This window comes from Corvus moneduloides, chromosome 15 (genome assembly GCF_009650955.1).
Source record: "Corvus moneduloides isolate bCorMon1 chromosome 15, bCorMon1.pri, whole genome shotgun sequence".
Classification (NCBI taxonomy): domain Eukaryota; kingdom Metazoa; phylum Chordata; class Aves; order Passeriformes; family Corvidae; genus Corvus; species Corvus moneduloides.
In genome coordinates, this window is record NC_045490.1 from 246424 (window position 1) to 257637 (window position 11214).

Below are 11214 nucleotides of genomic sequence, written 5' to 3' on the forward strand. Positions count from 1 at the left end.
TACTTGTTCAGTGGAACAGATTTACTGAGAATTTAGTGTAGATGTTTCTTTTCTGATTTCCAGAGGATCCGAGATTTAGAAGATAAAACTGACATCCAAAAGAGACAAATTAAGGATCTGGAGGAAAAGGTTGGTTCTGTTATGTTTCTGAAGCACACTGATGAACTTTGTTTTGAAAGGAGTGCTCCAGTTCTCTTGAACTAGATGACCTTTCTATTCCGCTCAGTCAGCTGCACCTGTTGGTGCTGGTCCACTGTCCTTTCTTTTCAGTTTGTGTCAGTGCATACAGACTTTAATCTTAAAATACTACATTACACTATCAAACATGTAATGGTGAGTGCTTGGTGTGTGTGTGTGTGCATACCTATAAACATATATGCGCATATATGTTTGTATATATATATATATATATATATATTTTTTTTTTTTTTTAATATATCCAGGCTATTTCTAGCATGGGTTGCGGATACTGTTTTTTAACACACTTAAAAATACTACACATGCTATTTTTGATATCCGGCTTTATGACTTGTCAACCCATGGGGGTATCACGATGTGACAGTTACACCTCAGGCTTTCAATATGGTGCCAATTGTAATCCATCAACAAAATTATTGGAATCTGTTTTCTAAGCCTGGGAGGTGGTGTGGTACTTACAGAAGTAACTAGGGAAATAACAGTGTTTTCTGTATGAATAATTATTCTAACTGTTCTACAGAGTGCAAAAATAATTCTGATGCTTACAATGCCGTTACCTTTAATTTTTACACAATCTTATTTTTCTTCTGCAGTTTCTATTTCTATTCTTGTTCTTCTCTCTTGCCTTTATTCTTTGGCCTTGATGTCAATGTGCCTCTTGGAAAGGTAAGACTGTTTTATTTATTTCCTCAAAGCTAGCACTTCTTGCACAGAGCGGAGGATCACATCCTTGTGTGTTCTTGTGGATGTTTGGAGTCAGCGAATTCAGCAGGTTGTTGTCAATTTGTAATAGTTCACAGTAGGGGGTTGTCATACTACTGAGTTGCTGGTGATACTGTGCTATTCATAATTGTAAAAATAAAAGCTACCAAGGAATTTCACAGTATCAAATACCCAAGAGAATTGCAGGGGAAATTCAATGTTGATGTTTGCAAAAGGATGCAGATGGAAAACCGTTAAAATAACCTCAAATGTAAACACACTATGATGGGCTCTGAACTAACACTCAGGAAATAGATCAGGATGTTAAAAGAGGTAGAGCTCTGTGTCCAGCAGCAGGAAAAATACAAAGAAGGGCAAGGAAGAATGATCAGCTGCTGAGAGACAGGAAGGGAGAGACAGAGAGATGGAAGGATTTTTCTGGTTCAGGAAGTGACACTGCTAAAAGGAGGTATTGGAGAGGTCTAAAAAATTTGTCATAGAATGGACGGATGGACAGACAGCTTGCTGTCTGTATTAGACAGTTCACTGTCTAATATAAACAATTATCATGTGATAAGCTTTAAGTAAACAAAAATTGATAGTTCAGGATACAGGTTGTAAAGAAGTCTGTCACAGTATGCTTGGCAGCTGAAAGTTCAGAGTTCAAAAAGTAATATGAAGATGAGGAAATAAATCAGAGAACTATAATGGTCCCATTTTTCCCTCTGTGGCTAGCCACTTCCAGAATAAGGATACTGGGCTAGGACAATTTTTCTTTTCATCCAGTATAACAGAAGTAGAACATAGCCTAGAAAACATAATGTTAAAGTCTCAAGAACATGTAATGACAGAGCAGAATTTTCTGATTTGGGGACAGACCCATACCATTAAATTTCTCACTGTCTCTCTTGGCTCTGGCTTCAGCTGTGTCAATGAATAATTCCTCTGCTCTGCACTTGAGACAAGCTGAGCTACAGTTGTGTGAAAGGTGTTCTGCCATGCCCTATCACGGTGTCCCGCAGTGGTAGGGAGGAGAAGAGAGATCCAGCAGGCAGGAATCGTGCAGCAAGATTCCTTTATTTAATTGTTTTACAACTCTTTTATAGACTTTTTTCTTCGTAGTCTAATTGGTCAAAGGATCAGCCACCCCTTGCGGGTGATTGGCCAAAATCCTAGAACATCCATTGTCAAAATATTTTTCTACTGTACTATAAACAAGGCTTTGCAAAGTCGCAGGTGTTCATAGTTTATAGAACTCTTACAAATATCTTCCGTGAGAGAGAAAAGTATCTCACGGGACTGGAAAGAAGCAAGAAAAATTCTTGCTAGCAGCAATATTTGTATCCACAATGCCCTTCCACCATTTGTACCAGCTCAGTTGTTACAAATGTTTCCAGGTACAATTCAAGGTATTGATTACAATTAAGTGGCATGGGTGCAGTTTGGTAGGTTTTTCTTTTCCCTTTAAGGAGAAGCCCCTACTTTGCATTTCATTTCAGCTAGATCAAAGCCTTCATTTGCAGTTTTGTGCTGATGCAGAGACAACTCTCAGAATTATCCACATCAACTGGAATCTACTGTGTCCTTGTTCAGCCAGACCTTAAAATGAATGTTTCCATGGGCTAGCAATATACATGGAGATTGGCTTGAATGGGGAACAACTCATAGAAAAGAATTAAGAGAAATGTGGACAGATCAGTGATGACAGCTCTTGACAACAGTCAATATCATTATCAAGTTGCTGCTATTTAAAACATACTGCCTTGATCCAGTGATCATTAAACACCTTAAGTTACAACTGCATAGTTAATTGTGTTCCTACTGCAGGATTTCTGAGAACCATGGTACAGCATGGTATGGCTGCGAGATGTTTTAAGTGGCTGTGACTGGTGAAAGTTTAACTTTACAGTTTCTTGCTTATTCATAATGGAGAAAAAAAATCAGAAATTGTTCTCAGACAACCGAATTATGGACAGAATAATTTTAAGAAGCCAGTATTTTCACAGTACACAGTATAGCAAATAACTTTATATGACTGTGTCTTTTGCTGTACCACAGAATCATGAGTCCAGAACAAGCAGTCAATCTAGAGGGAGATTCCAGATAAAAAAAATTCTTGGATTTAAGGTGCAGCTTGAAAAATCACAGGAACTGATAGTGACATTTGCAAGAACCTGTCTGTATGAATTTTTTCCATTTGCCTGTACTGCGGTCCTTTTTCAGTTCCTATCCCAACTGAAATAATGTCCTTGTGCAGCATATGAGAAAAACTTGGGCAATAAGAGGTTCAGAGTTTTCTGTATATACAGTTTGCACCCACATTTTCCACCAGTGTGGGTATGGAGTTGGTTCTCTAGTGAGTATTTGCCTCTTCTAGTACAGCTACAGAATTGGTAAGAAGCTTATATGTCCTAGTTTTACCAATAGTGGTACTGGCTGTGGTAGAAGAAAAACAAGAAACCAGAGGGTGCCTCAAAAGACATCCCTTGCTCAGTTTACTTCACTTTTATAAAAAAATGTGTTCATGACATTCAGCTACTGAACAGTTTTTCCTAATCCTGTCTCTTCTAAGATGAAGCATGCAGTAAAGTCTTAGCAGTAGAGCATGCGTCCCAAGAAGTACAAATTAAAATTTTCATTAATATTAGAACTCATAAGGAAATGTTGTCTTCCTGATTTTTAAATGGTCTTGCATTTTGAAAATAGTTTTTCCCTGAAGTTTAAAAAAGCTCTCAGCAGTAGATGCAAATGATGAAAATATTCACAAAAATGCTAAAAAAAGAATTTCTGTTTATGGTTGGGACATATTTTGCATTAGAAAATAAAAGGATGATTCCTATGAAAAATTTTAATTGCACTGTAATTGAACTTAGAACAGGAAATCCCTAGTCCTGGGAAAAAATGCCAGTGTGTGCTTCCTGAGACTGTCTGCATGGTTTGATATGCCAGCACAGAAGAGAGAGGAAGGCAAACATAGACTTACAGACCTTACAGACAAGAAATGGCTTTGCAGGGATTGCAAATATGTAGCAGTATCTTTTGAAATAAGCATCTCCCAAAACAGAAAAAAAAAATCCCCTATTATTCTGACATCGGAATTCCAGTAATGTTCATGAACCCTTTGTCTCGGAGCCTATGAAAGTATCTCCAGTGCCTTGTAACATTTCATTGCCTGCATGCAAAGGAAAAATGTATTTGAGTAGCCTCACAGTGAGGTCTGCAATGTATTCAAAGGCGGACTGCATTCTTTGTTGCAGAGCAGCCATTCCTTCCCTCTTCTCAAAGTAGAAAAGGGAGAACTACACACAGAAAAGAAGAAGAGTCATGACTATCTAAAATAAAACAGGAACATTTGCTGATAACACTTATGTCCTTTTGGCCTAATTTGAGGGCAGGTATTGGCTGGTTAGAAAAACTAGTGAGATGCTTAAGGTCAAAACTCCATATTTTTCCTAAAATTCTAGCAGATTTGCTATTTTTCACTTGCAGTCATCTTGTCTCCGTGGGCTGCTGGGTTCCATTCAGCTCTCGCTCTCCACTGAGCTGATGCACACCTCGCTGTTGTGTTCCTTGAACAGGACTAATAGTCAAAACAACATAAACATTTGTGTGCTGTCTTTAGGGCTGACACGACTGTCCCAGCTGCACAATTGACTGATGTCATTGCAGGGGAATTTACATGGATCCCTTAGGGACTGTGTCAAGACTTCACTTCCCTCCCCACGCCCTTTCTTCCCCCACCCTCCACCCCCCCATTCTGGCCCAATCTCCTTCAATGGGTTTTCCTCTTGTTTTACATAACATCTAAGGTTTAGCAGGTGTAAATCCCTTTGGTGTCACTTTGTTGAGCCCAGGAAGGCTGTTCTAACTACAATGCCAAGATGAGTTTCACTCAGTGAATTCACTGTTGCTCCATAATGGCTTGTCCCCAGAGCACACAGGGATCCAGTTCCCCATAGAGAGGATGAGAAGCATTAGCAGGAGCTGAAATGTGGTTTACAGTCCCAGAAAGCCTGCTAGAGGGTTGTGGCACTCCTAGGACCACCCAGGAGATGAAAGATTCTTTTGCCTTTCCCATCCTGCTTTTGCATATTTGGCTTTATGAACATCAGGTAGGGATCAACAAGACCGATTATGACAGAGGAAGGAGCCATGACAGTGGTGGAGATACAGTGATTTAGAGATTGGGACATTGACTATGAAAGTGGAAAAATCTTACGGGTGAGGTGTGTGTGGGGGATATATAAACTCAATGCTTTTCCAGAGGATCTGCACTGCTGTGAACTCCCTTGAACTGTAAAGACAGCTGCAGCAGGCCCAGCATCACAGCACGCATGACACCTGTAGAGTGTTTTACCAAGGCCAGTCACTCCACAGGTGCAAAGCATCAAGTCTTGTAGCAGTTCCTCAAAAACAAGGTAATGGTAAGCTCCTCATCCCCTGCCTTCACCCCTGCATTTTCCTCTATGGGATACTCTCCCCTCAGTACCTGAGGGGAAATCTCCAGACAGAAGCAATTTGGGAATGGTCTTGGCAAGATGGAGAGGGATTTTAGCGCAGTCGTATTTTGCGAGGCTGAAATACGTGGAATTGGAGTGAATAACTAACATTGATTTGTGTTACCCATTTGTATTAAAAACCACCTGCCTACCCAGCAAAGGTGAGCACAGCATGGAGAGTGTGCCTTCAGCATTTCTTCTTCTTACAACTATTGAGCTATATATATTGTCAGGGGAATCTTTGTAAAATTGCTTTACTTCCACTGAATGCAAATGAACTGTCTTAACCTTATCATAAGGGACTTCAAACAGATCCTTGACAAAACAAACAAAAAGCCCAACTCATCCTAGGGAGTCACTTGATGGTGAGAAGTCCTTGATTTTGTTAATGCCTTGGTGCTGTTTATCCTTTACTGACCTTTTAACCAGCAGAGAGAAATTCACAGTGTGGTCACAGATGATACTTTCTGGTTTCTTTCTCACCTAGAGTGAACACAGGACTCACTGCTGTACTGCAATAACAAAGGACAAGAATGTGCAAATAAAGGAAACCATGTGCAGCAGTATACAGTATCCAGACCAGAAGCTCTCTAATTCCTGTTTATGTGGGATTTTCCTACCTGCATTTTCTCTGTGCTTGTGAACATACATATTCACTTATTTGTGATCACATAAGGAAGTGTGGTCTGTGTGGATTTTGCACCCAATGAATTTTACTATGTAGGCTTGAATACTGAGATAACAAAGACAAAATATGCCCTTTTTTCCCTGGTCTCAAACCTGAGAACCAAAGTTCTTTTCCATAGGTAGGGTAGGCTTTCTCAGAACAGCAGCAGTTTTTGTTTGCCTCAGTGCTGCATTAGCCAAAATTCTAGGCTTGCTCTGACACCCCAAGGATATTGTCTGCTGCCATGGCTCTTCTAACGGATGAATTTCAGGCAGCTTTGGTTCAAGAGTCATTGAAACTTATGCATGCTACTCATGTAAAGATGCCCATGGGGACTTTTATGCACCACAGGGTTGCACTTTGTGGGGTTTAAATGGACACGCTTAGCAAAATACACAGAATTTTCACAAATGTTTTTCATACAGACAAAACCAGTTTCACACTGATAGCTCTAAGAACTGACCTTTTCATCTTCCTGATTGATAGATTGTATCTTGGCAAAGCTGGGATAGGTAGGTAGAGGAACTTACACCTTATCTGATACAGATGTTCTTTTTTTTTTTTTTTAACTTTTAGAGTGCCCGACCACACAGATAAGTCCTTATAAAGGCAAATGCTTCCACCCCTCGATGAAGAGAATATTGTTTACACCTATTTTCAAAAGTATAAAAATGAACAACCTGTAGCCAAGGCTGCAACCACCTTGTATTTTAAAGCCATCACTCAAAATTTGTTACCTGACAGTTCCTGTCTAAACCTATGATATATGCTGCATCTAATGAAATCCTGTATGTTGAAATTACAAAAGGGGAAGAAAAATAAACTGACAACCTACATCACCTAGGAAGAACTGAAAGGGAAGGAACCACTTTCAGCTGATCAAGTCAGTGTATCTTGGGCATGGAACCAAAGTTACAACAGAAAAATCTATTCCTGCTGTGCAGGGCAATCATTTAAATGTCACCCTGTCATCTGACAAATGGATCAAAAATGAACAGATCAGAGTAGGAGAAACTCAAGAGATGCTGACAACAAAGTGCTCGATTTGAACTGTGTGGCTTTCTCGCTGCAGGGACTCCTGCTCTCCCTCTTTGGTTTTAACCTCTGGAACAACTGACAGCTGCAGTGTGGAAGGAAGAAAGGAAAAAAACCAGTCTGGGTTATTGCAGGATGGGCAGGACAGGTCACCATGTTTTGTGCTTGAGATCGTAACACAGCACCACCTGCCTTGGCTAAAGAATGGCAGAAGAGGGTGTCTGGCATAAGGAGGGTTTCCAGTGGAGTTGAAGCCTTATCTCTCTTCACCATCCCTCCATGAAGAACAGCCTGTCTATTATCAGATACTTTTCATACTCTTTAAAGACTGCCATTGAGATAATAACGACTGTACTTGGTTTCACTATAGAATAACCACTGAGGATCACTGAATTGGACCTACAGAATAGCTTCTGAGAAAGAAATGTTGGAGGACAGGGCAGGGAGGAAAGCTAATCCCCTTATCCATGTGACATGGTTCACAGAGCATCAGCTTCCAACTGTTTTGTCCCAGCTTGGAAAAAATGTTTTGGTTCAGCTTGTCAACTGACTTTGCTAGTTGGCTTCCTGATCAATGATACATAAACCAAAAATGGGGAAAAACTTTGTGAACACAACCTTATTACAAATAAGAAATATTGCTAATCTGTTTAGATTTTTCCACAGTTGAGAGTAACTAAAAGTAGTTTTACTTTCAAAGCATTACTTACCTCTTTAATCACAAAGCCTGGAACTCAGCCCTGGTGCCTCTGTGAGGTCATAGGTCCATGCACCCAGGACTCTGTCAGAAACGTCCCTGAGGAGCATAATGCCTGCAGCAATCACTGGGAGGGTCCTGTGCCGAGGGAAGCAGTGCAGCCAGCTGCACCCACCCTCCCTTTCTCACTGATGGGCTGTCAGTGCACTTCTCAGTGCCTCTGGTTTCATTTCCCTGGGAACGGAGTCCTGCCTGTTCAGACTTTGGGTTCCTGTGGCAAGGCTGTGTCTTCTGCAATGGAGCCTTAATTTTAACTGGAAGAAATGGAGTTCTGTACTACAAACTAGAAGATTAAGGGCCAGAATACAGCTTGTGCATTACTTACACCTTCAAAGCAGGGATCACATGTACCAACATCTTAGGCACATCAGAAGTTTTTAAAGTATTTTTCAAAGAGCTTCTCCTTTGGTTGCCTGTTTACTTTTACAGACAACGCAGCTGAGGCACAAAGCAGTGAGGTCACTTGCCAGAGCAGCTCAGCCCATCAAAAGCAGTTCCTTAGCCATAGGAGGGAGGAAGTTCCTGTGGTATCAAGGGTGTCTGCCCCTCACAGATACCTTTTTTTTTTTGCCAGAATAGCTTTTAATCAGTAGTGTCCATTTACCCAACTGCATTGCAGTTTTGGGCTCAGTTTCTCCACAAAGACTGCTAACATCCTTATTTCTTGAGTGCCAGGAGATAGTGTTAAGCCTTCCATCGAAGATTAGAAGTTATTATCAAGTGATTTTTTTTTTCCTGCTCCTTTAAATTAATTTCAATTATAGAATGACCACATCTTCTTGAAGCACTCTAGTTCAGCCAAGGGGTTTACTGAGTTCTGGCACCAAGCTGTATGTCTGCTGGTTCATTTTTTTAAGAAATATGCTTGTAGGCAGATACGTTACGTGACTGCCGGCACATTGCATGCTTTTTGTTCAAATTGCTTTTTCATAGCAGAAGACCCTGTGGATAAGGTTGACCCAAACGTACATGTGCTTTCCACGAGCTAGCAGTTCAGTCCTGAAGCTCTGGAGTCAGGCCGTGAAAGAGTTGTCCCACTCCTGTGACAGCTGGAGATCACTGAGAAGCTTAACAACAGCTTGTTAGCTATGAAAAGGGCGGTTTCTCTCGGGTTATTCCTTTTTCCCACCTCACTTTTTTCTCCTCTGTTGCAGCATCAGGTAATTTCACACCTTTAGGCTGCTTTCCCCAGTGTTAGGGCTGGCAGTTAAAGCACTGAGTTCTTGCGGAAGAATGAGCAGCACTTGGTTTCAATGATGGTGCAATAACTTCCACCACTGGTTTGGTTTAAAAAAAAGAGCTAGAAACAATTATTTCAGGCAATCATACAGAAGGTTTATGGCATAGATAGAAATACAAAGTTTCACAACATACCTGACTGGTCTTGTGGCAGGCTTCATCATTTAGACTCCCTGAGCCATGTTATCTTATTTAATTTCTCTTTTTTGTCTGATCTGCCCTCCCTTACTCCTGTGTGTATACATATGCATGCAGGTATTGCATTCCCAAGGGCTCAGGGTGGGATGTAGGATGGTAGTCTGACCACAGCATACCTGGGTCTGCAAACTTTTTTCAAGGATTGTTCTTCCCTCCAGGGAGCTGAACTACCACTGCTTTACTCCTTGCAGCATAACACATGCCATACCTAAAACATACTTGCTGATATGAGTTAATACAAATTTTCTGGTATCAGCTAGAGCAAAATGAGTTTGATGTCTGTGTATATATATGTATATATATTTATATATACACGTATCTATATGTACATATATATACATATATATGCATATACTTACCTATTCCCTGTTGCATATAGAAATTGTTGCTATAACTTACGAAAGTATACTTCAATCTAGGCATGGGGAACTGAATCAAGATTGTTTAGCTGCCACAGCTGGTACACTCCTCCAGGTTTAGTTTCATATCTCATGGACAACTAGTTTTCTGATTCTTTTTTCTGGACCCTTCTCTGTCCTTGGACTGTTAATCCTGGGCTTTCTGCTGTTCCTGACGTTGATTGAAGGAAAGGATTGAGAATCCTCCCTCACATTAGTCACTGCAGCCAACCTCCCCTCCCCCAAACCAGCCAGAAAAGTAAAAACCAATTTACTGCAGTCTTTGAGGACAGCATATACAGCCCTGGATCCCTCCCATGCATCCCTTCTAGGCTGTTCAGGAGTAGCAGCACTCCAGGCTATCCCTCCCTCCAAAGCAGGAGGTGAGCCACAGAAGGTAGTACAAATCAGCTTGACCACAATTTGACTTGCTGCTTTTTTTCCAGTGACCAAGTTGGGAGATTCTGAAGACTGTTTTTTGAATTTCAGCACTTCAGATGAGGGCCTGGTTATGTGAGATGCATTTAGGTAATTGGGGTTGCAGTAGGAAATGGTGTTTCTTGCAGTGTTACCAGCCTGGCTCACAGCTCCCATCCTCTCTTACTGATGTGCCTGGAGGACAATGGAGAATTTTTTTTAGGTGTTGTTCATCTTCCAGCCCCCTACCATCATCTCAGTGGGAAACATCCTCTGAACCCCAAAGCTTTCAGTTCTGTGGCATCCCATGAGGACTACCCAGGCCAGGCTCTTGTGACATGAGCAGGGCTCAGAGAACAAACACACAGCTGCTGGTGATCCAAAGGGTTTTCTCTTCCCCTGCCCTCTCTCACATCAGCACCTCTGTGGTTTTATATACACTTTTTGTTCCAGATTTTTTTTGGTGTTTATTCCAGAACAAAATTGTAAATGACTTGGCAGAATGACCCTTTGATAAACACTGGACATGTATCTGTACTATATGTATTAACGTGTAGGAGAGAATCCTTATTGTATGTAAAGTTTTATGAATGGTTATTTTTTAATTTATGTATTTAATATAGGATTCAATGACCTCTGGTGTTTTAGTTTGTATAAAAAATAAAACAGCAGCATTTTTTTAAAAAAATACCACTTTACATTCACGGAGATATTCAGCATGTCTGGAGTCTGTTTAGAGGAATCACATTAAAGATGAGCCACAGAGGCACATGCTGGGGCCCAGCTGGCGTGGGGGGCTGTGCTGTGACACAGAAAGGGGTGGGGGGTACATTGGGGTGGGGGGTACCTCGATTAAAGGGTGAGCGAGGTCCTGGGGGGATCACTAGGGAAAAGGGAGGGCAGGTAGCAGTCCCACGAGGAGCCAAGGGTGAATTTATTGCTGTTTGCCAGGCCTGTGCAGAAACCAAAACACAACAGCAAGCTGCTGCCTTTCTGGAGTTCGTGGCGCACGGTCAGAAGCTCTTGAAGGCTCTTAGCACGGTTTGAAGTAAGAAAGCCGCCGCTCGCTACCTTCAGCTGGGCCTGCGGCCGGGGCGGGGCCCG

General features: G+C 41.3%; 1 protein-coding gene across 3 annotated transcripts in view; it reads left to right on the forward strand.

Moving 5' to 3' along the window:
- JAKMIP2 (janus kinase and microtubule interacting protein 2) overlaps positions 1-10818 on the forward strand; it is a 46337-nt gene extending 35519 nt beyond the window's left edge. Inside the window, exons 20-22 of one of the 3 annotated variants that reach the window (XM_032124757.1) lie at positions 64-129; positions 792-864; positions 5165-10818. In XM_032124757.1, coding sequence (XP_031980648.1) covers positions 64-129; positions 792-842 — 117 coding nt within the window. In that variant the 3' untranslated portion in view covers positions 843-864; positions 5165-10818. Of the gene's footprint in view, positions 1-41; positions 130-791; positions 865-5164 lie in introns of those variants that run through there. The other 2 variants (XM_032124758.1, XM_032124759.1) reach the window with 2 other exon arrangements.
- The last annotated feature ends 396 nt before the right edge of the window (positions 10819-11214 follow it).